Below are 26361 nucleotides of genomic sequence, written 5' to 3'. Positions count from 1 at the left end.
AGGAAGTGTGGCTGGTTAGATGAACAATGGTGTCATTTTGGCTGGTTCTTCCTATTTCTGATGTTTTCCACCAACACTTACCTCTATACACACACTCTCTGTGTGTGTGTGTGTGTGTGTGTGTGTGTGTGTGTGTGTGTGTGTGTGTGTGTGTGTGTGTGTGTGTGTGTGTGTGTGTGTGTGTGTTTCTACATACATCATACAGTAGTCGCATGCTTTTGCTTGATGTGCGTGTGTTCTGTTATAGCTCAATGCCAAAGAGAAGAGGAACAGCAAAAAAAAGTCTTCATAAGTATCAAAAGGCAGTATGTTTGTCTTTCTAGTCATATGCTTTATTCCAGAGGCATTATTTTCACGCCAATCAAAGAGCAATGGGAGTTTTCCCAAGAGTGTTCGCCTCAGTTATCCTCACACAAGTGTAATGTTCTGGGTTTGGTCAACTCGCCCAATTAGAACGTTCTGTCAAGTCCAAACGCAACACTATTTCACTTGATGGGCTCTCAAAGGGAAAGAACAGCAGTAAGGTATGATGTGTGCGTGCACACAAACACACACACACCACTAGTCTCTGTCATAGGTGTGCAGTGCTAACGGCTATGCCAGTCTGTAGCGGTTTGTTGGAGAAACCGGTGCTGTTGAGTCTTCGCTTAGAGTGTTTAGACAGGACCACAGCCTCAGGGACAGACAGACAGCACTCCCTCACCGGGGTGTCAGCTTTTGTTTTCCTTCAAACACCCTTATAATGTTTGAAAAGCTGACATGTTTTTACAGGTAGTCTGATTGGGTACAGTAGACCCAGAGGCAGTATCTCACTCATCCCACCTTTTCCTAGAGCCTAATAAGTGCCAAGACCGCACATCTGAAATCACTGTTCCTCCTCGCACCTGCTTATTTCCCCCAACGCCGCCGTCATAGACAGTCAGAAGCGAGGAGTTATGACACGGCCTGTAGGAGGCTGGGAGCACCCCGTGACTGGACTCCAGAGCTCCGCTCCTGCAGGTGGACTTGGCCACGGCAGCACTGGTGTTTTGGAAACAGCGTGTCACATAATGGCGAGAGCGAAGTTCACAGGGCTGGGAGAGAGGGAACGAAGTTCACAGGGCTGGGAGAGAGGGAGCGAAGTTCACAGGGCTGGGAGAGACGGAGCGAAGTTAACAGGGCTGGGAGAGAGGGAGCGAAGTTCGCACACTCCGTCTGTCTCAATCAGCTCACCTCTTTCACTACACTGTCTCCTGCCCAATGAGAAACAGAATGAGGACAGAACCTGGGGGAGATAGATGTAATGGCCCCCCTGCTCCATATTCACTCTGCTTTTGTTTACGTTTTCCTGGTTTGTTATTCTGTCTGCGAGTGTAATAAATCCTTTACTGACTTCCCGAGTTGCGCAGCGGTCTAAGGCACTGCAGGGCTTGAGGCGTCACCACAGATACGGGTTCGATCCCGGGCTGTGTGTCACACAATTGGCCCAGCGTCGTCCGGGTTAGGGGAGGGTTTGGCCGGCCGAGATGTCCTTGTCCCATCGCGCTCTAGCGACTCCTGTGGCGGCCGGGCGCATACACGGTCACCAGTTGTATGGTGTTTCCTCCGACACATTGGTGCGGCTGGCTTCCGGGTTAAACGAGCAGTGTATCAAGAAAAAATAATCAGAGAAATTCGATTTCCTTCTCCCTTTTATAATTGATCAACTCAATCATGCCATTACTTTGGAAAACTCTGCTTAGTGACTTATCAGTCAAGTAGGCCTGTGTGTGAATCGGCCAGTCAAATAGGCCTGCTGATATGTTACCCTGCCCACAGAGCTAAACTTCTCTCTCTCACCCCTTCCCTTATGCTAATTTATTGTGTGTGTTCATCACATCTTTTTAAATACGGACTTTCCTCAGTGCTATTGGTGTAGGCAGATCCAAATGATTTAGTCTGATGGTTTAGTCTGATGGGGAGAACCCAGGAGGTATAAAATATCATATAAACAGAAAAAAAGAAACTTCACCTTTTTCAGGACCCTGTCTTTCAAAGATAATTCGTAAAAATCCAAATAACTTCACAGATCTTCATTGTAAAGGGTTTAAACACTGTTTCCCATGCTTGTTCAATGACCCAAAAACAATTAATGAACATGCACCTGTGGAACGGTCGTTAAGACACTAACAGCTTACAGACGGTAGTCAATTAACCTGTTTGGGCTGCAGGGGCAGTATTGAGTAGCCGGATAAAAGGTGCCCATTTCAAACGGCCTCGTACTCAATTCTTGCTCGTACAATATGCATATTATTATTACTATTGGATAGAAAACACTCTCTAGTTTCTAAAACCGTTTGAATTATATCTGTGAGTAAAACAGAACTCATTTTGCAGCAAACTTCCTGACAGGAAGTGGAAAATCTGAAATCGATGCTCTGTTCTAGGGCCTGCCTATAAATGTCCTTGATATATATCAGTATACATGCACTTCATACGTCTTCCACTAGATGTCGACAGGCAGTGAGAGAAGAAATGGAGTGTGTAACTTGATCTGGGGTCGAACAAATGCTCTTTGTATGACGTGTCACCAGTTTCCTGTTTTCTGGAGAGCGCGTGAAGGGACCTGGTTTTGCCTTCTGTACAGCTGTCGTTATAGACGACTAATATCTCCGGCTTTGATTTTATTTGATGCGTGACAATATCATCGTAAAGTATGTTTTTTCAATATAGTTTTATTAGATTATTGAAATTTTTTCGGGACGTTAGGCGTGTTGCGTTGTGTGCCTTTGTTCAGGAAGGAGAGCTTCACGCCACTTTGCTAGCTTTCCGTGCTAATTGACTGGAGAAGAGGACATTCTAAATCCAAACAACGATTGTTCCCGACAGAGGACCCCTTGTACAACATTCTGATGAAAGATCGCCAAAAGTAGGACCCATTTTATGATGCTATTTCATATATCTGTCGAACATGTGAAATAGTCGTTTGCGCCCAGATTTTGGGTACTCCCAGCTTAGGTATAGCGAGAATGTCGTAATGACGTTATTTTTAGAATTCTAACACGGCGATTGCATTAAGAACTAGTGTATCTATCATTTCCTATACAACATGTATTTTTTAGTAACGTTTATGTATAGTTATTTTGTCAGAATAGTTGAGTGCCATAAAAATATCCGCACATTCTGGGAAAAAAATGCTACGTTAGCACAATGTATAACCACTGATTTCAGCTCTAAATATGCACATTTTCGAACAAAACATAAGTGTATGTATAACCTGATGTTATAGGACTGTCATCTGATGAAGCTTATCAAGGTTAGTCAAAAATGATATATCTTTTGCTGGTTTATTCGCTATCGCTAACGTGCCTATTGCTATCGCTAACGTGCCTTGATGAATGAATGCGGTAGTGTGGTAGGCTATTGTAGTAAGCTAACATAATGCTATATTGTGTTATCGCTGTAAAACACTTAAAAAAACGAAAATATTGGCTGGATTCACAAGATGTTTGTCTTTAATTTGCTATACACCATCGATTTTTCAGAAATGTTATGAAAAATCGATGGTGAGTGATGAGTATTTAGGTATTTGACGTTGGTGTCTGTAATTACTCTGGCTGCTTCGGTCCTATTTGTAACAGTAGCTGTGATGGTAGCTGCAATGTAAAACTGATTTATACCTCAAATATGCACATTTTTCGAACAAAACATAGATTTATTGTATAACATGTTATAAGACTGTCATCTGATGAAGTTGTTTCTTGGTTAGTTTGGTTGGTTCTTGGTTAGTTAGGTTGGCTTTGTGCATGCTACCTGTGCTGTGAAAAATGTCTGTCCTTTTTTGTATTTGGTGGTGAGCTAACATAAATATATGTGGTGTTTTCGCTGTAAAACATTAAAAAAATCGAACATGCTGGCTGGATTCACAAGATGTTTATCTTTCATATGCTGTATTGGACTTGTTAATGTGTGAAAGTTAAATATTTCTAAAAAATATATTTTGAATTTCGCGCCCTGCACTTGAAGTGGCTGTTGTCATATTGTGCCCGGCTTCGGGCTTGCAGCCCAAAGAAGTTAAGGTCACAGTTATGAAAACTTAGGACACTGAAGAGGCCTTTCTACTGACTGAAAAACACCAAAAGAAAGATGCCCAGGGTCCCTGCTCATCTGTGTGAACGTGCCTTAGGCATGCTGCAAGAAGGCATGATGACTGTAGATGTGGCCAGGTGTAACGGCTTTCTTCTGTGGACGAAGGATCGGACCAAAGCACAGCGTGGTTAGTGTTCATCATGTTTAATTAAAGCCAATAAACGTGAACACTACAAAATACAAAACAACAAAATGTGAAAAACCGAAACAGTTCTGTCTGGTGCAGAGATACGAAGACATGAAGACAACCACAAACCCCAACAGAAAACAGGATACCTAAATATGGCTCCAAATCAGAGACAAACGACTAACACCTGCCTCTGATTGAGAACCATATCAGGCCAAACACAGAAAAAGGAAAACTAGACACACAACATAGAATGCCCACTGAGCTCACGTCCTGACCAACACTAAAACAAAGAAAACACAAAAGAACTATGGTCAGAACGTGACAACAGGGCAATAAATTGTAATGTCCGTACTGTGAGACAGCGCTACAGGAAGACAGGACGGACAGCTGATCGTCCTCGCAGTGGCAGACCACGTGTAACAACACCTGCACAGGATCGGTACATTCGAACATCACACCTGTGGGACAGGTACAGGATGGCAACAACTGCCCGAGTTACACCAAGAACACACAATCCCTCCATCAGTGCTCAGACTGTCCGGAATAGGCTGAGAGAGGCTGGACTGATGGCTTGTAGGCCTGTTGTAAGGCAGGTCCTCACCAGACATCAACGGCAACATCGTCGCCTATGGGCACAAACCCACCATCGCTGGAACAGACAGGAGTGGCAAAAAGTGCTCTTCACTGACAAGTCACGGTTTTGTCTCACCAGGGGTGATGGTCGGATTCGTGTTTATCGTTGAAGGAATGACAGTTACACCGAGGCCTGTACTCTGGAGCAGGATCGATTTTGGAGATGGAGGGTCCGTCATGGTCTGGGGCGGTGTGTCACAGCATCATCCAACTGAGCTTGTTGTCATTGCAGGCAATCTCAACGCTGTGCGTTACAGGGAAGACATCCTCCTGCCCTCATGTGGAACCCTTCCTGCAGGCTCATCCTGACATGACCCTCCAGCATGACAAAGCCCCCAGCCATGCTGCTCGTTCTGTGGGTGATTTCCTGCAAAACAGGAATGTCAATGTCCTGCCATGGCCAGCGAAGAGCATGGATCTCAATGCGCACTTCAGGGACCTGTTGGATTGGAGGGTGAGTGCTAAGGCCATTCCCCCCAGAAATGTCCGGGAACTTGCAGGTGCCTTGGTGGAAGAGTGGGGTAACATCTCACAGCAAGAACTGGCAAATCTGGTGCAGTCCATGAGGAGGTGATGCACTGCAGTACTTAATGCAGCTGGTGGCCACACCAGATACTGACTGTTACTTTTCACCCCCCCCTTTGTTCAGGGACACATTATTCCATTTCTGTTAGTCACATGTCTGTCGAACTTGTTCAGTTTATGTCTCAGTTGTTGAATCTTATGTTCATACAACTATTTACACATGTTAAGTTTGCTGAAAATAAACACAGTTGACAGTGAGAGGACGTTTCTTTTTTTGCTGAGTTTATAATATATGCCATTTTGCAGACGCTTTTGTCCAACGCCATTCTCTACCAACTGAGCTACACAGGAGGTATGGACATCTGTCGGTTTGTTCTCCTCGTTCTCAAACAGGGTAAAACAGTGAATAGAGATATCGCAAAGTCTGTAGCAGCAGCAGAAACATTACTCAACAACTACAGAACTGGCCTCTTCTCTTCCCCTGCAGCTGCACTTCTTAAAGGCACAGTAACCTTCCTTCACAAGTCATTACCATGAAACAGGAATCACTAATGTGTGCTGAGGGTTTGCAGCACTTGAGAATGTGTTATACCCTGTCCCTCAGGCAACACCCACCCACTCGTTGAAACAAGTACACTTCTCTCTCTAGTCAAGTTTCGTGACTTGGGTGTGTTAAGTCATTAACAAGTAGTGGTTTGGTTTCCAGGTTACAATCACAAAAGGGTTAAAGATATTCTCCTGTACTTTTGTTTACATTTTATTATATACCGTAGTTCTGAAAGTAGCGCTCATGAGCTAAAGGTGGTCCCCGAAAACTGCGAACTGCGTCACACATGTGCAGATGTGTACCACGTCATTGCCCTCTCTTGTTCTGCTGTGTGTTCATCTTGTTTTTATTTATTTATTTGATTTATTTCACCTTTATTTAACCAGGGAGGCTAGTTGAAAACAAGTTCTCATTTACAACTGCGACCTGGCCAAGATAAAGCACAGCAGTTCGACACATACAACACAGAGTTACACATGGAGTAAACAAACATACAGTCAATAATACAGTAGAAAAAAGAAAAATCTATATACAGTGAGTGCAAATGAGGTAAGATAAGAGAGGTAAGGCAATAAATAGGCCATGGTGGTAAAGTAATTACAATATAGCAATTAGACACTGGAATGGTAGATGTGCAGAAGATGAATGTGCAAGTAGAGATACTGGGGTGCAAAGGAGCAAGATAAACAAATAAATACAGTATGGGGATGAGGTAGTTTGGTGGGCTGTTTACAGATGAGCTATGTACAGGTGCAGTGATCTGTGAGCTGCTCTGACAGCTGGTGCTTAAAGCTAGTGAGGGAGATATGGGTCTCCAGCATTCAGTGATTTTTGCAGTTCGTTCCAGTCATTGGCAGCAGAGAACTGGAAAGAAAGGCAGCCAAAGGAGGAATTGGCTTTGGGGGGTGACCAGTGAGATATACTTGCTGGAGTGCATGCTACGGGTGGGTGCTGCTATGGTGACCAGTGAGCTGAGATAAGGCAGGGCTTTACCTAGCAGAGACTTGTAGATGACCTGGAGCCAGTGGGTTTGGCGACGAGTATGAAGCGATGGCCAGCCAACGGGAGTGTACAGGTCGCAGTGGTGGGTAATATATGGGGCTATGGTGACAAAACGGATGGCACAGTGGACTGCATCCAATTTGTTGAGTAGAGTGTTGGAGGCTATTTTATAGATAACATCGCCGAAGTCGAGGATCGGTAGGATGGTCAGTTTTACGAGGGTATGTTTGGCAAAATGAGTGAAGAATGCTTTGTTGCGAGATAGGAATCTGATTCTAGATTTAATTTTGGATTGGAGATGCTTAATGTGAGTCTGGAAGGAGAGTTTACAGTCTAACCAGACACCTAGGTATTTGTAGTTGTCCACATATTCTAAGTCAGAACCGCCCAGAGTAGTGATGCTGGACGGGCGGGCAGGTGTGGGCAGCGATCGGTTGAAGAGCATGCATTTAGCTTTACTTGCATTTAAGAGCAGTTGGAGGACACGGAAGGAGAGTTGTATGGCATTGAAGCTCGTCTGGAGGTTAGTTAACATGGTGTCCAAAGAAGGGCCAGAAGTATACAAAATGGTGTCGTCTGCGTAGAGGTGGATCAGAGAATCACCAGCAGCGAGAGCGACATCATTGATGTATACAGAGAAGAGAGTCAGCCCGAGAATTGAACCCTGTGGCACCCCCATAGAGACTGCAAGCGTTCCAGACAACAGGCCCTCCGATTTGACACACTGAACTCTATCAGAGAAGTAGTTGGTGAACCAGGCGAGGCAATCATTTGAGAAACCAAGGCTGTTGAACCTGCCAATAAGAATGTGGTGATTGACAGAGTTGAAAGCCTTGGCCAGGTCGATGAATACGGCTGCACAGTAATGTCTTTTATCGATGGCGGTTATGATATCATTTAGGACCTTGAGTGTGGCTGAGGTGCACCCATAAACAGCTCTGAAACCAGATTGCATAGTAGAGAAGGTACGGTGGGATTCGAAATGGTTGGTAATCTGTTTGTTGACTTGGCGTTCAAAGACCTTAGAAAGGCAGGGTAGGAGAGATATAGGTCTATAGCAGTTTGGGTCTAGTGTCTCCCCCTTTGAAGAGGGGGATGACTGCGGCAGCTTTCCAATCTTTGGGAATCTCAGACGATACGAGAGGTTGAACAGGCTAGTAATAGAGGTTGCAACAATTTCGGCAGATAATTTTATAAAGAGAGGGTCCAGATTGTCTAGCCCGCCTGACTTGTAGGGGTCCAGATTTTGCAGTTCTTTAAGAAGATCAGCTATCTGGATTTGTGTGAAGGAGAAATGGGGGAGGCTTGGGCTAGTTGCTGTGGGGAGTGCAGGGCTGTTGATCGGGGTAGGGGTAGCCAGGTGAAAGCATGGCCAGCCGTAGAAAAATGCTTATTGAAATTCTCAATTATAGTCGATTTATCGGTGGTGACAGTGTTTCCTAGCCTCAGTGCAGTGGGCAGCTGGGAGGAGGTGCTCTTACTCTCCATGGACTTCAGTGTCCCAGACCTTTGAGTTTGTGCTACAAGATGCACATTTCTGTTTGAAAAAGCTAGCCTTAGCTTTCCTAACTGCCTGTGTATATTTGTTCCTAACTTCCCTGAAAAGTTGCATATCACAGGGGCTAACCAATGCTAATGCAGAACGCCACAGGATGTTTTTGTGCTGGTCAAGGGCAGTCAGGTCTGGAGAGAACCAAGGGCTATATCTTTTACTGGTTCTACATTTTTTGCGCGGGGCATGCTTATTTAAGATGGTGAGGAAAGCACTTTTAAAGAATAACCAGGCATCCTCTGCTGACGGGATGAGGTCAATATCCTTCCAGGATACTCGTGCCAGGTCGATTAGGAAGGCCTGCTCGCTGAAGTGTTTTAGGGAGTGTTTGATAGTGATGAGGGGTGGTCTTTTGACCACAGACCCGTTACGGATGCAGGCAATGATCGCTGAGATCTTGGCTGAAAACAGTCGAGGTAAATTTGGAGGGCAAGTTGGTTAGGATGTTATCTATGAGGGCGCCCGTGTTAGCTGTCACTCAAGTGGCGAGAGTCTGAGCTCATTGGCTATAACCTAAATTGCTAGGGAGCTGGCTCACGTGGGGGAAAATGGTGCAGCAGAGCTTCCAGAAAAGCAGTCGCTTTCAAATTAGGGATTTAGTGGCTAATTGAGGTAAGACAGTAATACTTCTCAGATTTTAGGAAACCCTGTTCTGAAAACCGAACCAACAAGGTCTTAGCTGCATCATGAGGTAAGAAGTAAGCAAAACACGATGTTTTTAGCTTTGCAGCTCAGCGTACTACAATGAAAGACCCACTGTTTTGCTTCAAGTTTGTATTGACTTAGGAAAACGGCTGCTCCATTAGTCTAACTTGTCTCTGTGAGGAAATTAGAGATAAGACCAGGCCTCGGGGGGCCCGGCCCTGGCTCTGCCTAGCGTGGAATAACAAATAAACTGAACCCGCAATTCATCAGCTGTAACAGGCCTAACTGAGGGACTGGGGGGGAGAAGAGAGAATTAGGGCCAAAACACATGGGAGAGTCAACACCATAAAAGCTCAAGTTTCCTACCTTACAGTAACCATGGTGACGCAGCCTGTGAAAGCCTGATCTAGGTCCTCGAGATAGGGAGCAACACTGAAAGTTTGTTGCTGTTCCTCGGTTGCTTCTAATCAGAGTAAAGCAGCCCACCAACAATAGTTTGAGGCCCTGAGAGAGAACAGAAGTTAGATTCTGTCTTGGAAATGTTTTCCTGGAAAACAGTTTAAGTAATTTTGTTTGACTGTATTTGGTGTTAGGTTAGCTACTTGGCCGTGCTCAAACCCAAGCCTTTCAAACCAAGTTCCCCAGTTTACTGGTGTATAGACGTGAGAGAATAAGTCGAAGATATGCGGTAGGATACAAATAATCTAGCACTGTATCACCAACATGAACTCTATGGTCCCCATTCGATGCCCAGGCCAAATGAAGCCAGCTCCTAGGACACAGGCTGCTTTCCCCACGGAAACTATTTTCTCACCGTTGTCATGTGATGAGTGTTGACGTTTAATGATTACATCAAAAACAATGAAAAGATTACAATGAACATTTTCCCAACCTCAGCCGCAAACAGCCCTTGTCAATCAGGAAGACAGATGTTCAATAGAAATATGGGTTTTATTGGTTTAAAGTTTAAACTGCAATCTGTCATTACAAAAATAATACATGTGAATGAAGAAGTCTATAGAGAACAGCAACAGCTGCTAAAAAGAGAATACATTCACCTGTTGATTGACGTCAACCCTGGTAACCTTTATTCCACTACAAGGGGTTTAGGCTTAAATCTGCTCTGTGTTCTAAAACGTGTGATAAAGGCACAATGCTTGGGGATACCTGGAATGTATTGATAGGTACTTAAATGGGAATGACTGGTCCAACAAAAATGACCAAAACAACATCACCTTATTTGGTAAAAAAAAGCTAAGAAATGTGTACATGGCATTGTGGAATTTGCGAGCGTCCATAATTAACTAATTCAAGACATTTCCATTTGTTGTTAGCAGCATAAAAACGCTGTTAGTCTAAGAGTGACTTAAATACTAAAATTAATGTTTGTCCTGGTCAAAAGAAAGTGAAATAACAGGAAGAGGACTGACACCCAAGTCTGCATTCTAGAGAACCTTGGAGAGCTGCTGCAATCCACGACTGGAAGGAGGATTAGGATAGGAAACACAACCTGAACACCACAGCTCAACATCAGGGAAGGGGAAAAAAAAACAATAAATACAACGGAAATAACTTTAAATTAAGATTAACTTTCTAAATAAATCAAAGTGTAGTTACAAAACAGAAAAATGTAATTGCTGTATAATATATTAACTGTCGGAGAAAATAAAATAAAGTCTTCAATCAATACAGAAGATCATAATTTAACATAAAGGAAAATATATTCTATTGTTTCATTATCAAGATAAATACAAAAAAAATGCCTTAAGATCAGCAATAAATACATTCTGATAAGTTAAATAATCAGTGACAAGGAAAAACCTCAAGGTTTTCAAAACAAACTAAACAATAATGTTGAACAAGGTGGAATTAATGGAAGAGCTTTTCACTCAGATTTTTGACAGAGGGGTCCTCTCAGTCAGCTATTAAACTGGGTGGTGGTGGGGGTGGTCCTGGGAGACAGAGGACAGGCCAAGCTCAAATATTAATAGGCCAGAGTTTACTCATATGAACAGTCCTACTCCTCCGACCTTCAACACGACTACAGATAGACATTTTCTAAGGGCACCACAGATTATTCTTAGGGGTTGTGATCATGGTGCCAGAGAGCACATATCAGCACCAAAATAAAATTTGAATTCTTCCCCCCCTTATTCTAAACAAAAGTCATCTGTGCGTTTGTCTAGTCCTTATATCCAAAAATTACACAATTCAAAAATAGAGGAGCAGGAAAAAAAGTGGGATCATTAAAAGTAACCATTGTAGTCCCACAGGTGTCTTGGTACACATTGATTGGACATCACCAAGGCACTTCATCAGAACTGATTGTCCAATAATATTTTTGCTGGTTTAATTTTAAGAAAAAGGTGACCCATTGTACATGGAGCACTGATTTGTCACAAGTCCTCTCGAGGCGTAGAAGGATGAGAGGTTTGACGATAGCTGTGGCACAGGCAGCAATGGTCACGTGACAATATGCAGAACTGCTATGCACCAAATGACGGGGGACTCGTGACATGGGACACACTGGAGCTGTCACTGAAATGGTCTGATCCATCTCTTCTACCGTTCACCGTTATTGTAGCCCTTCACCCAAGGACGACTTGTCTTGAACTAGTGTTCTCATGTTAACCGCTACGGATCACGATTCTTAAGTGACCATTTGGGTAAAATAAAAGACACCTCTGTTCATTGGCTAATCGGATTAATCTGAGATGAGGAGGGCAGGGGGGGGAGCGGAGGTTCCTCTACAGATGAGGAAATCTGCTTTTTGATTGGACTAAGTGGCTACAACACTTCTGCATAGAACTACCATGTCCACTTCTGGGTTGTAAACAAGGATGAGGGACGGGACCATGGGGTTGGGGGTGTAGACACTAATCATCAGAGATGGAGAGCCTGCTGAAGATGGGCAGGCGGCGTGAGGCGTCCAGGCTGGGGGACTCAGAGCCGCTCTGACTGCTCTGGTAGCCCTCCAGGTCTGAGAGAGAGTCCGGGGGACTGGCGGGAGACTCCGACATGGGCCGGAAGAAGCAGGGGGCGGTGGGGGAGGGTGTTGCCGGGGTCAGCAGACCAGGCTCCAAGACAGGGAGGCCCCCCCCTAAGCTGGGCCCGAACAGGTTGGCCAGCTCCTGGCTGGTGTAGGTGAAGGGTTTGTTGGGCCAGTCACTCATGTCCTCATCGGTGGAGATAGGTGGCGGGGTGACCGAAGTGGGGCTGACCTGCAGACCGCCCTGGCTGGGGAACCCAGCGAAGCTGAAGCTGTGCTGGAGGCGAGGGCGCTCCATCTTGTTGAAAGTGGAGAGGGGTGGCGGTGGGCCGCGGCGCTCCTCTGCGTTGTGGATGAAGTGGCAGCGCGGGCCGTAGGGGCAGAAGCCCATAGTGTGGAAGGTGCGACACAACTCTGTCTTGTACTTGGGGTGGCGGCTCAGGCTGCGCAGCTCTTGCATGCCGTGGGCAAACTGGCACTTGTCACCATACTTGCAGGAGCCATTCTCCTCGAAGGGCCGGCACAGCTCCGTCTTATAGCGGCTGGAGTTGACCTGCTGCTGGCCCTGGCTCTGTCCGATGCCGAGAGCTTGGAGCTGACTGCCCGGCTTGAGGCGCTCCCCGGTCTCTGAGAAGGAGCGATCTCGGAAGCAGTTCTCCTTGTTTTTACTGCTGCAACCACCAATCAGGAGCGAGAAGGGGTCCACCTTCAGACTGTTGATGAACTGGTTCTGGTTGAATTTAGTGTTGGGAAGGGTGACCGAGTCACAGTTCTGCAACAGCCCACCGCCCCCCACCGCCTTCCTGTCCAGCAAGGAGGAGCCGTTGTTGTGGGGCCCATTGAAAGTGTTGTTGTTGTAATTCAACATCTTATTGTTCTGCTAAGAAAAGAACACAGTCACATAAAAATGTAGATAGTGTCAATGTCAATCAGTAGTGAATGAAAAAAAATAAAGTTTTGATCTAGCAGTACTTTGACCGAGGTTACAGTCCAGACCTTTTATTACTTGCATTGAACAGAATATTCATTCTACTAGGTGCTCTTGAACAACAATATAGAAAGACTCATCTCCATAGTCACCTGGTAAAGACAAATGGGCTACTAACAAACAAAGCACTGCCTAACAATTATGGCCTTAGTATGTGCATGTGACAGCAATATGCACAAATGCTAGTTACATAGACAAGACAATCGATTAAAACTTTCAGCAGATGTTTACTGGTTATCCATTTCAAAAGGGTTATAGATAAACAGTATTCAAATGCTGACATGTTACTTTCGGATCCAATATGTTTTCAAACTGAGGCACAGCTGTTTACAATTCGTACTGAGTGGGGATTGCCCGGTTACTCAACCCTGCACCTTAGAGGCTGCTGCCCTATATACAAAGACATGGAACACTGGTCGCTTTAATAATGTTTACATACTGCTTTACTCATCTCACTTGTATATACTGTATTCCATTTTACTGTATTTTAGTCAACGCCACTCCGACATTGCTCGTCCTAATATTTAGATATTTCTTAATTCCATTATTTTACTTTTAGATTCGTGTATTGTTATGAATTGTTAGATACTAATGCACTGTTGGAGTTAGGAAAACAAGCATTTCGATACACCCGCAATAACATCTGCTAATTATGCTTGTGACCAATAACATTTGATTTGATTTTGATTGCCATTTCTCTGCGCGACGCAGCTTTTCAGCAAGGCATGCATTGCACACGTCAACGGCGCAAATGGTTGCAAGAAAACTAGTAGCTATCGTTAGTGTTGAATCCGCCTGTTCATCAAATAATTTTCAATACCATGTGACGTGAACCCATAGTTTGATGGCAAAGCGTTGTATTGTCAAATAATCGTTTGTTACTACATAACTATCTAGGTAACATTTAAAATGGTAATGTTAGATTGTAAGCTTGCGACGCTAAGCACTCTTATCTAGACCCGAACATAACATGTGACATGAACAGCGACAACATAAATTGCCTGCTGAGCGAATTATTATAAATGTACTGAATTGTTAACAGCCATTAAGCACTTTATACTTTGTCACCGACATGCCATGCATACAGCTAGTACTCACTGACATTTGTTGAACAATCCCGAAAAAGTTAATGAGTTAGCTAGGCGATGATAAATTAGTTAAACAATTAGCTAGCCAGGTACGTTAGCTTCAGCCCTCCGCTCAAAGCAATCAATGAACATTCGTTACCTTGTTCACGTCGGTGTATTCTAAGAAAGGAAGAACGATAGTTGCTGTCATTTTTGTTGTAGCTATTGTAAAGAGAAAACAATAAAGTTACCTAAAACACAGGGCTTGTGGTTAGTCCAGATTTAAGTGTCCGTTCTGCCCTGCAGAGAGCCCCCTCTATCCTGCAAAAGTTGAGCGCAGTTCCCTTTTAAAACGCGGCATGTATGCATGGTTATGTTGGCTGGGAGGGGCTTGAGTTCGATTGACATATGAAAATGTGGCAGCAGACCTGACTAATTCTAAAAAATATTTTTGTGTTTAACAGGCCAAATTACACATTCTGTTAACATCTGACTCCAGAGTGATTTGTGATTGCAAATTGTAGCGTGACATTTCAGATTTACCCACGAAAAAATGCTGCAGTTTACTATAGAATACTACAGTACTTACTATATAATTATGTAGTATACTGTAGAATACTATACTACACACGGTGGTATCCACAAAAAAACACTGTAGTAAATACTACAGAAATGTATGCAAAAACACTAAATTTGTGTAAACTATATTAAATACTACAGTATTTAATTTGCATGTACCCTGCCCACCCCCCCCCCCCCCACACCATATCCCAGTCTGTGAGTGAGAAACCTACTTTCCAAGTATTTATGATGTCAAATAATCTCCCTACTGCTCTCATTTAGAGGGGTTGGGTTAAATGCAGAAGACACATTTCATTTGAATGTATTTAGTTGTACAATTGACTAGGTATCCCCCTTTCCCATTATACCATATATTGTACATATATTCTATACAGGTTATAGAAAAGAGCAGAAACTCTCCCCTCACAAAAAAGGTCTGCAGTTTTGATACTGCAGTAAAAGTGCAGTAGCTGCAGTCGACTGTGGTATTTTGGATGCAATAATTGCAGAATAACTGCAGTGTACTGCAGTTGAACGGCAGTTAAACTGCACTGTAACTGCAGTTACACTGCAAAATTACTGCAGTAAATGTTTTATTTATTTTGGATGCAGTATTTGCAACATAATGCAATTATACTGCACTCTAACTGCAGTTATTCTTCAGTGTAGAGGTTGACCGATTAATCGGAATGGGCGATTAATTAGGGCCGATTTCAAGTTTTCCTAACAATCGGTAATCGGCATTTTTGGACACCGATCATTACATTGCACTCCACGAGGAGACTGCACTCCACGAGGAGACTGCGTGGCAGGCTGACTACCTGTTATGTGAGTGCAGCAAGGAGCCAAGGTAAGGTGCTAGCTAGCATTAAACGTATTTTATAAAAACAATCAATCTTAACCTAATCACTAGTTAACTACACATGGTTGATGATATTACTAGTTTATCTAGCTTGTCCTGCGTTGCATATAATAGATGCGGTGCCTGTTAATTTATCATTGAATCACAGCCTACTTCGCCAAACGGGTGATTTAACGAGCGCATTCGCGAAAAAAGCACTGTCGTTGCACCAATGTGTACCTAACCATAAACATCAATGCCTTTCTTAAAATCAATACACAGTAGTATATTTTCTTAAACCTGCATATTTAGTTAAAAGAAATCCAGGTTAGCAGGCAATATTAAACTAGGGAAATTGTGTTACTTCTCTTACGTTCATTGCACGCAGAGTCAGGATATATGCAGCAGTTTGGGCCGCCTGGCTCGTTGCGAACTAATTTGCCAGAATTTTACGTAATTATGACATAACATTGAAGGTTGTGCAATATTTAGACTGATGGATGCCACCCGTTAGATAAAATATGGAACGGTTCCGTATTTCACTGAAAGAATAAATGTTTTGTTTTCGAAATGATAGTTTCCGGATTTGACCATATTAATGACCTAAGGCTCGTATTTCTCTGTGTTGTTATGTTATAATTAAGTCTATGATTTGATATTTGATAGAGCAGTCTGACTGGGCGGTGGTAGGCAGCAGCAGGCTCGTAAGCATTCATTCATACAGCACTTTCGTGCGTTTGCCAGCAGCTCTTCAAGCATTGAGCTGTTTATGACTTCAAGCCTATCAACTCTCGAGATTAGGCTGGTGTAACTGATGTGAAATGGCTAGCTAGTTAGCGGGGTTAGCGTTTCAATCGGTGACGTCACCCCCCCCCGAGACCTTGAAGTAGTTGTTCCCCTTGCTCTGCAAGGGCCGCGGCTTTTGTGGAGCGATGGGTAACGATGCTTCGAGGGTGGCTGTTGTCGATGTGTTCCTGGTTCGAGCCCACGTAGGGGCGAGGAGAGAGACGGAAGCTATACTTTTACACTGGCAATACTAAAGTGCCTATGAGAACATCCAATATTTAAACGTATATGAAATACAAATGGTATAGAGAGAAATAGTCCTATAAATCCTATAATAACTACAACCTAAAACTTCTTACCTGGGAATATTGAAGACTCATGTTAAAAGGAACCACCAGCTTTCATATGTTCTCATAATCTGAGCAAGGAACTTAAACGTTAGCTTTTTTACATGGCACATATTGCACTTTTACTTTCTTCTCCAACACTTTGTTTTAGCATTATTTAAACCAAATTGAACATGTTTCATAATTTTTTTGAGGCTAAATTGATTTTATTCATGTATTATATTAAGTTAAAATAAAAGTGTTCGTTCAGTATTGTTGTAATTGTCATTATTACAAATAAATACATTTTAAAACAATCGGTCGATTAATCGGTATTGGCTTTTTTGGTCCTCCAATAATCGGTATCGGCGTTGAAAAATCATAATCGGTCGACCTCTACTTCAGTGTATAGGCAGTAAATACTACAGTACTGCAGATATTCTGCACTCTGAATGCAATCTTTTTTTGTAAGGGTCCATTCAGAACCTGTTTGTTTTTTTTGTTGGGGATTCAATAACACCTCAAAGAAAAGCCAGGTATGTTGTGTCAGTAGGGTCTTCTAGATGAACTGTTGGTCGAAGCACGTTTGTTTTTCTTATTAATGAAAAACTGTTTCATGATTTGGTTTGACCATATTCTCTCTGATATTATATGCGAAATAGAGCGAGATGGAGAGAGAGGCGGTTAGATTCTGCCATATTGGATGGTGGTCACCTGTAACGGCTTTCTTCCTGGTATGAAGGAGAGGACCAAAACGCAGCGTGGCTAGTGTTAAACATAATTTAATAAAGAATGTCTGAACACTACAAACAACCAAACAATAAATGTGAAAACCAAAAACAGTCCTATCTGGTGCAGAACACAAAGACAGAAGACAACCACCCACAATCCCCAACACAAAACAAGCCACCTATATATTATTCTCAATCAGGGACAACGATTGACAGCTGCCTCTGATTGAGAACCATATTAGGCTGAACACAGAAACAGACAAACTAGACACACAACATTGAATGCCCACCCAGCTCACGTCCTGACCAACACTAAACAAGCAAAACACACAAGAACTATGGTCAGGACGTGACATCACCACAGTGTTGCAGCAGTCAGCTTATTTTCATCCAGTTTTTGGTTATTGGTTTGAGTCCTCATGGTGTATGAGAGGAACATGCACATACTTTCCATGGTTTTCGTAGAATTATATCATCCGTAACTTCCTTCAGGGCAGGGAAACCTGTGCTTGTATTTCCCCAACCAAAAACATATAACACAACTCATGGCATTAAGGCCTTGTACATTACTAGGGCCCTATGTTGTGGTTGATCATGTCACATGACCTGGATTTGAAACTTGATTTTTAAGCATTTTCCAGAAATGAGTGTTAGACCAAAAATGAAAACAATTGTTCACAGTTTTTCCTAACCTCCAAAATAGTATACGAGATAAGAGATGTTATCAAGTGATGAAAAAAACGATGTTTCCATCCAAGGAACATTTAACTGAGACGTTCAAGGTGATTCATTAGAAATAATAGTAACTGCTGTCACGTCCGTTGTTGGAATGAGACCAAGGTGCAGCGTGGTAAGTGTACATCTTTCTTTATTTGATGAACACCAAAAAAACAACAAAATATAAACAAACGTAACGTTCTGCAGGCTACACAGTAACTATACAAAATCAAGATCCCACAAACTAAGGTGGGAAAAAAGGCTGCCTATAAGTATGATCCCAAATCAGAAACAACGATAGACAGCTGCCTCTGATTGGGAACCATACCAGGCCAACCAAAGAAATAGGAAAACTAGATTGCCCACCCAAATCACACCCTGACCTAACCAAATAGAGAAATATAAAGGCTCTCTAAGGTCAGGGTGTGACAACTGCCCACTGTGCACACACTGGTTGTTGTGAATGAATGTTGTTTCCACGAAATGTCAACTAAATTACGTTGAGCCAGTGGGGAATAGACGTTGAATTGACGTCTGTGCCCAGTGGGTGGATGACAACTAGCCATGACAAAACACAGTGCTGCTTAATTCCCCATGCCATGCAGGAGGATGATAGCTTTGTGTGGAAGGTGCTGGTTTGCTTGAGGCCCTAAGGAAATATATCATGTAACATGCTGCTTCCATATTCCACTGCAATTTCAACATCTCTCTCCGTGTGAGCCTGGTACCAGAGAGACCAATGTATGCTTTGACACGCACGCAGACACACACACACAATGTAGGCCTACGTTTTGTCATTGGTGCTGTGTGGAGGGTACGCTCAGAGGGACAGAGTCATCCTCCTGCAATGTGGGCGACTGAATCTTTCAACTATTTACATTCGGTTTTGTAAAAATAAAGCATTCTCCAAAACATAGGAGGCAAAGATGTTCTGATGTGGAAAATTGTTGATTTCTGTGTTAGAGTGTCTAAACATGCATTTATAGTACAAAGGGTCAAGGATTCACTGACCAATGATCCAAAATCATCAGTGTGAAATGATCTGTAGGAATGGCCAAGTCTGACTGATCTTTAGTGATGGCCAAGTCTGACTGATCTGTAGTGATGGCCAAGTCTGACAAATCTCTAGTGATGGCCAAGTCTGACTAATCTCTAGTGATGGCCAAGTCTGACTGATCTGTAGTGATGGCCATGTCTGACTGATCTATTGTGATGGCCAAGTCTGACTGATGTGTAGTGATGGCCAAGTCTGACTGATATGTAGTGATGGCCAAGTCTGACTGATATGTAGTGATGGCCAAGTCTGACTGATCTGTAGTGATGGCCAAGTCTGACTGATCTGTGGTGATGGCCAAGTCTGACTGATCTGTAGTGATGGCCAAGTCTGACTGATCTGTAGTGATGGCCATGCCTGACTGATCTGTAGTGATGGCCAAGTCTGACTGATCTGTAGTGATGGCCATGTCTGACTGATCTGTAGTGATGGCCAAGTCTGACTGATATGTAGTGATGGCCATGTCTGACTGATCTCTAGTGATGGCCAAGTCTGACTGATGTGTAGTGATGGCCATGTCTGACTGATCTATTGTGATGGCCAAGTCTGACTGATGTGTAGTGATGGCCATGTCTGACTGATCTGTAGTGATGGCCAAGTCTGACTGATATGTAGTGATGGCCAAGTCTGACTGATCTGTAGTGATGGCCAAGTCTGACTGATATGTAGTGATGGCCAAGTCTGACTGATCTGTAGTGATGGCCAAGTCTGACTGATATGTAGTGATGGCCAAGTCTGACTGATCTGTAGTGGTGGCCATGTCTGACTGATCTGTAGTGATGTCCAAGTCTGACTGATACATAGTGATGGCCAAGTCTGACTGATATGTAGTGATGGCCATGTCTGACTGATGTCTAGTGATGGCCAAGTCTGACTGATCTGTACTGATGGCCATGTCTGACTGATCTATTGTGATGGCCAAGTCTGACTGATCTGTAGTGATGGCCATGTCTGACTGATCTGTAGTGATGGCCATGTCTGACTGATCTCTAGTGATGGCCAAGTCTGACTGATCTGTACTGATGGCCATGTCTGACTGATCTATTGTGATGGCCAAGTCTGACTGATCTGTAGTGATGGCCATGTCTGACTGATCTATTGTGATGGCCAAGTCTGACTGATGTGTAGTGATGGCCATGTCTGACTGATCTGTAGTGGTGGCCAAGTCTGACTGATATGTAGTGATGGCCAAGTCTGACTGATCTGTAGTGATGGCCAAGTCTGACTGATCTGTAGTGATGACCAAGTCTGACTGATCTGTGGTGATGGCCAAGTCTGACTGATCTGTAGTGATGGCCAAGTCTGACTGATATGTAGTGATGGCCAAGTCTGACTGATCTGTAGTGATGGCCATGTCTGACTGATCTGTAGTGATGGCCAAGTCTGACTGATCTGTAGTGATGGCCATGTCTGACTGATCTGTAGTGATGGCCAAGTCTGACTGATATGTAGTGATGGCCATGTCTGACTGATCTCTAGTGATGGCCAAGTCTGACTGATCTATTGTGATGGCCATGTCTGACTGATCTATTGTGATGGCCAAGTCTGACTGATGTGTAGTGATGGCCATGTCTGACTGATCTGTAGTGATGGCAAAGTCTGACTGATATGTAGTGATGGCCAAGTCTGACTAATCTCTAGTGATGGCCAAGTCTGACTGATCTGTAGTGATGGCCAAGTCTGACTGATCTGTGGTGATGGCCAAGTCTGACTGATCTGTGGTGATGGCCAAGTCTGACTGATCTGTAGTGATGGCCAAGTCTGACTGATCTGTAGTGATGGCCAAGTCTGACTGATCTGTAGTGATGGCCAAGTCTGACTGATCTGTAGTGATGGCCATGTCTGACTGATATGTAGTGATGGCCATGTCTGACTGATCTGTAGTGATGGCCATGTCTGACTGATCTGTAGTGATGGCCAAGTCTGACTGATCTGTAGTGATGTCCAAGTCTGACTGATCTGTAGTGATGGCCAAGTCTGACTGATATGTAGTGATGGCCAAGTCTGACTGATCTGTAGTGATGGCCATGTCTGACTGATATGTAGTGATGGCCATGTCTGACTGATCTGTAGTGATGGCCATGTCTGACTGATCTGTAGTGATGGCCAAGTCTGACTGATCTGTAGTGATGGCCATGTCTGACTGATCTCTAGTGATGGCCAAGTCTGACTGATATGTACTGATGGCCATGTCTGACTGATCTATTGTGATGGCCAAGTCTGACTGATCTGTAGTGATGGCCATGTCTGACTGATCTGTAGTGATGGCCAAGTCTGACTGATGTGTAGTGATGGCCAAGTCTGACTGATCTTTAGTGATGGCCAAGTCTGACTGATCTGTAGTGATGGCCAAGTCAAATGGATTAATGTTTGCTGTTTAGTAAGACGACCCATTAGGCTTGACTCAACTGGTCCTCATCAAATCAATGAAACAGGCTGTGGGGAAAAAGCCGTTATGTCAATCCGGTTGATTAATTACACAAATGATGTAATTACTTTCAGAGAATTTAATGTAGGACAGGAACTTATCCCTCTGTGAGAATGACAGCGTTTGAAAAATACCAAAAGAGTTATGGTGGCGCATACAAGATGAACAGATTATCTAAAGAGGGGGAGAAAGTGAGCACAAAGGAGTGTAGATAGTGTAAGAGTGTAGATAGTGAAAGAAAAATGTTAAATGTTGCTGTTCTGGTAGCTGAGGAATATAAGGTAACAGCTATAGCTACAGTATACTGCAGTATCTGGTCGTTGTCCCACAAAGCTTGCAATGTGCAGATTTCAGGAAGCAGTAATCCAATTGTACAAAACCACATTACGAGTATACCATCTTTCTCTCTCCTCTCTCTCTCTCCTCTCCCCCTTCTCTCTATCCCTCCGTACAGTCTCCATTTCAGTCTCCCATGGCAATCTTCCGACCATAATGTTTTGCTTCACCAGAGCCCAGAGACCTTGGCGCAGAGTGTTGGACGCCTGACACTGTTGACATGGTGCTGTTTTGCAATACAAAATGGAATGTGGTTTATTTTCTGAAACATATTTTCTTTCTACCATGTTGCAACTCAATTTTCCCACTTTTTTTCTTTGTTATTGTTCTAGTGGATTAAAGTCTGTGTGCTTTTGATTGAGGGAGAGGAAGAGAGAGCGGGGGGGGGGGGGGGGTTATCTGTTTGAAGAGCACGTCTGTGATTTATTTGAGTTCATTCATGGTATGTTATTTCACAAGAAGTTCATGGCAAGATAAGAGCTCCCCATAAAAATCCATGATGGATTGAGTCACTCCTCCATCATGTGTACTGAATTGGATGCAAAGCATTCGTTTAGCCTTTGAGACAACTCTTCCGTACGTCTTCTCTTTTTGAACTCTCTCTTTTTCCCACCAAGTGAAGGAGAGATGATTGAAAGGCAGGAAAGAGCCTATTAAGTTATTATGCAAGGAAGTTTTTCTTTGTGTCAAGTCTTAGCCTAATAATAAAGGGCCGAGATTTCTTCATGTCGAGCCGATTGACATTGAATGCTGTACAAAAGCAATGTTTGCACAGGGAGAGGCCCCACCGCAGCTGGGAAGAAGGCCTGACAAAAGGCTCAGCGCTTTAGACGAATTAACACATCTGGAGTTGTGTGGTCCATGTCACAGTTGGTTCTGTTCAGACCACTCAACCAATAACAAATCTTTCCACCCCCGTAGGAAGAAGACACATGCAACAATTTGAAAACTTGAAATAACAAAAAACTACTGCAGAAGGCGGGGTGTTCCACAGATTCCAGGGGTTTTCCACGGATTGCAGGGGTGATCCAAAGAGTGCAGGGGTGTTCCACAGATTCCAGGGGTTTTCCACGGATTGCAGGGGTGTTCCACGGATTGCAGGGGTGTTCTAAAGAGTGCAGGGGTGTTCCACGGATTGCAGGGGTGTTCCAAAGAATGCAGGGGTGTTCCACGGATTGCAGGGGTGTTCAAAAGAGTGCAGGGGTGTTCCACGGATTGCAGGGGTGTTCCACGGATTGCAGGGGTGTTCCAAAGAGTGTGAGGGTGTTCCACAGATTGCAGGGGTCTTCCACAGAGTGCAAGGGTGTTCCACAGATTGCAGGGGTCTTCCACAGAGTGCAGGGGTGTTCCACAGAGTACAAGGGTGTTCCACGGATTGCAGGGGTGTTCCAAAGAGTGCAAGGGTGTTCCACAGATTGCAGGGGTCTTCCACAGAGTGCAGGGGTCTTCCACAGAGTACAGGGGTGTTCCACAGAGTACAAGAGTGTTCCACAGATTGCAGGGGTGTTTCATGAATTGCAGGGTGTGCAGGGGTATAGACAACCTGGATGGGAAACTATAGAGAGCGGTAGCAGACTGTATTACCACCAGGTATAGACAACCTGGATGGGAAACTATAGAGAACAGTAGCAGACTGTATTACCACCAGGTACAGACAACCTAGATGGTAAACTATAGAGAACGGTAGCAGACTGTATTACCACCAGGTATAGACAACCTGGATGGGAAACTATAGAGAACAGTAGTAGACTGTATTACCACCAGGTACAGACAACCTGGATGGGAAACTATAGAGAACGATAGCAGACTGTATTACCACCAGGTATAGACAACCTAGATGGTAAACTATAGAGAACGGTAGCAGACTATTACCACCAGGTATAGACAACCTAGATGGTAAACTATAGAGAACGGTAGCAGACTATTACCACCAGGTATAGACAACATGGATGGGAAACTATAGAGAACGGTAGTAGACTGTATTACCACCAGGTATAGACAACCTGGATGGTAAACTATAGAGAACAGTAGCAGACTGTATTACCACCAGGTATAGATAACATGGATGGGAAACTATAGAGAACGGTAGCAGACTGTATTACCACCAGGTATAGACAACCTGGATGGGAAACTATAGAGAACGGTAGCAGACTGTATTACCACCAGGTATAGACAACCTGGATGGGAAACTATAGAGAACGGTAGCAGACTGTATTACCACCAGGTATAGACAACCTGGATGGGAAACTATAGAGAACAGTAGTAGACTGTATTACCACCAGGTATAGACAACCTGGATGGTAAACTATAGAGAACGGTAGCAGACTGTATTACCACCAGGTATAGACAACCTGGACGGTAAACTTAAGAGAACAGTAATAGACTGTATTACCACCAGGTATAGACAACCTGGATGGGAAACTATAGAGAACGGTAGCAGACTGTATTACCACCAGGTATAGACAACCTGGATGGGAAACTATAGAGAATAGTAGCAGACTGTATTACCACCAGGTATAGACAACCTAGATGGGAAACTATAGAGAACGGTAGCAGACTGTATTACCACGAGGTATAGACAACCTAGATGGTAAACTATAGAGAACGGTAGCAGACTGAATTACCACCAGGTATAGACAACCTGGATGGGAAACTATAGAGAACGGTAGCAGACTGTATTACCACCAGGTATAGACAACCTGGATGGGAAACTATAGAGAACGGTAGCAGACTGTATTACCACCAGGTACAGACAACCTGGATGGGAAACTACAGAGAACGGTAGCAGACTGTATTACCACCAGGTACAGACAACCTAGATGGTAAACTACAGAGAATAGTAGCAGACTGTATTTCCACCAGGTATAGACAACCTGGATGGGAAACTATAGAGAACGGTAGCAGACTGTATTACCACCAGGTATAGACAACCTAGATGGTAAACTATAGAGAACGGTAGCAGACTGTATTACCACCAGGTATAGACAACCTAGATGGTAAACTATAGAGAACAGTAGCAGACTGTATTGCCACCAGGTATAGACAACCTGGATGGGAAACTATAGAGAACAGTAGCAGACTGTATTACCACCAGGTATAGACAACCTAGATGGTAAACTATAGAGAACGGTAGCAGACTGTATTACCACCAGGTATAGATAACCTAGATGGTAAACTATAGAGAACGGTAGCACAGTATTATACAGAGCCATGATCGCATGGATCTCCCTTCCATCTCCAATTACTCAAGCAAACAGCAAAATTACCTTTAAAAAAAAGATTCATCAACATCTCATGGAACAGCTGTAAGGGGACACACTTAACTCTTCTTGAACTGCACTGTTAGTTAAGGGCTTGTAAGTAAGCATTTCACGGTAGGGTCTACACTTGTTGTATTCGGCATGTGACAAAGTTTGATTTGATTTGAAACAAACAAACAAACACACAGACACACATCATATCTTTTTGTTGTTGTATAGTTTGTATATTGTTGTAATTTAAATGAATTACTGTCCTTGTCTATCACTCTTTTGTTACTTGTCATGTGTGCATGAAAAAAAGGAGGGAATTGATTTGGAGATAGTAGAGAAGGATGATCAAAAAGAGGGGAGGAGAAAGTGAAAGCTAAGATATTAACTGGAGGACAGTGAGTCAAAGAAAAAGACAGAGTTGTAAAGCGAAGAAGAGAGTTGTAGAGTTTTTTTAAACGTACCTTTATTTAACTAGGCAAGCCAGTTAAGAACAAATTCTTATTTTCAATGACGGACTAGGAACAGTGGGTTAACTGCCTTGTTCAGGGGCAGAACGACAGATTTTTACCTTGTCAGCGATCTTGCAACCTTCCGTTACTAGTCCAACGCTCTAACCACTAGGCTACCTGCCGCCCCCGAGTGAGATAGTGTGTGGGGACAAAATGCTCTGTCATGTCAGAACTACTGTGGGGACGCTTGCCGATGTGACTTAACCATTTCTCACAACTGAGGAATGTGTTGGCAACATGTGCTGCATGGCTGGGAGGAGGAAGTAGGAGGAGGAAGTAGGAGGAAGGAAGGACGGAGAGGGCAGAGGAAAGGCAAGGGGGAGGAGATGGAGGGGAGGGGTCACACGTAGTCGACCCAGTTTTCATTCCTCTCTATCTCTCTCCCCCCTCTCTCTATCTCACATGTCCACTCCGTTCTCACCCTTACATAAGGCCCGTTGTCCCTCTGGCAGTGGCAAAGCGTTGGACTCATGGGTCTCATCATCTTGAATTATATCTGGAAACGAACATGGCCATTAGATTTCATAATGAATCAGAACTGGCAAAATTATAAGATAATAATCTGGCTATTACATTTACATTTACATTTACATTTAAGTCATTTAGCAGACGCTCTTATCCAGAGCGACTTACAAA

General features: G+C 43.6%; 1 protein-coding gene across 8 annotated transcripts; it reads right to left on the bottom strand.

Moving 5' to 3' along the window:
• Positions 1 to 10073: 10073 nt before the first annotated feature.
• On the bottom strand, positions 10074 to 25922 carry LOC129825444 (mRNA decay activator protein ZFP36L1-like). Of its 8 annotated transcripts, none has more exons than XM_055885550.1 (2): positions 25785 to 25922; positions 10074 to 13010 (listed from the first exon to the last, which is right to left on the bottom strand). In XM_055885550.1, the coding sequence occupies exon 2, from the start codon at positions 12996 to 12998 to the stop codon at positions 12018 to 12020; it is 981 nt and encodes a 326-aa protein (XP_055741525.1). In that variant the 5' UTR covers positions 12999 to 13010; positions 25785 to 25922; the 3' UTR covers positions 10074 to 12017. The 8 variants fall into 8 exon arrangements, with proteins under 8 accessions (XP_055741525.1, XP_055741528.1, XP_055741523.1 ...); XM_055885553.1 differs by having other exon boundaries at positions 10074 to 13007; XM_055885548.1 differs by having other exon boundaries at positions 25678 to 25892.
• Positions 25923 to 26361: the final 439 nt, after the last annotated feature.

The sequence above is a fragment of the Salvelinus fontinalis genome, chromosome 27, assembly GCF_029448725.1.
Source record: "Salvelinus fontinalis isolate EN_2023a chromosome 27, ASM2944872v1, whole genome shotgun sequence".
Lineage (NCBI taxonomy): Eukaryota > Metazoa > Chordata > Actinopteri > Salmoniformes > Salmonidae > Salvelinus > Salvelinus fontinalis.
Note: the sequence above shows the minus strand (reverse complement) of the source record. Positions and strands in the feature narration are given on the sequence as shown.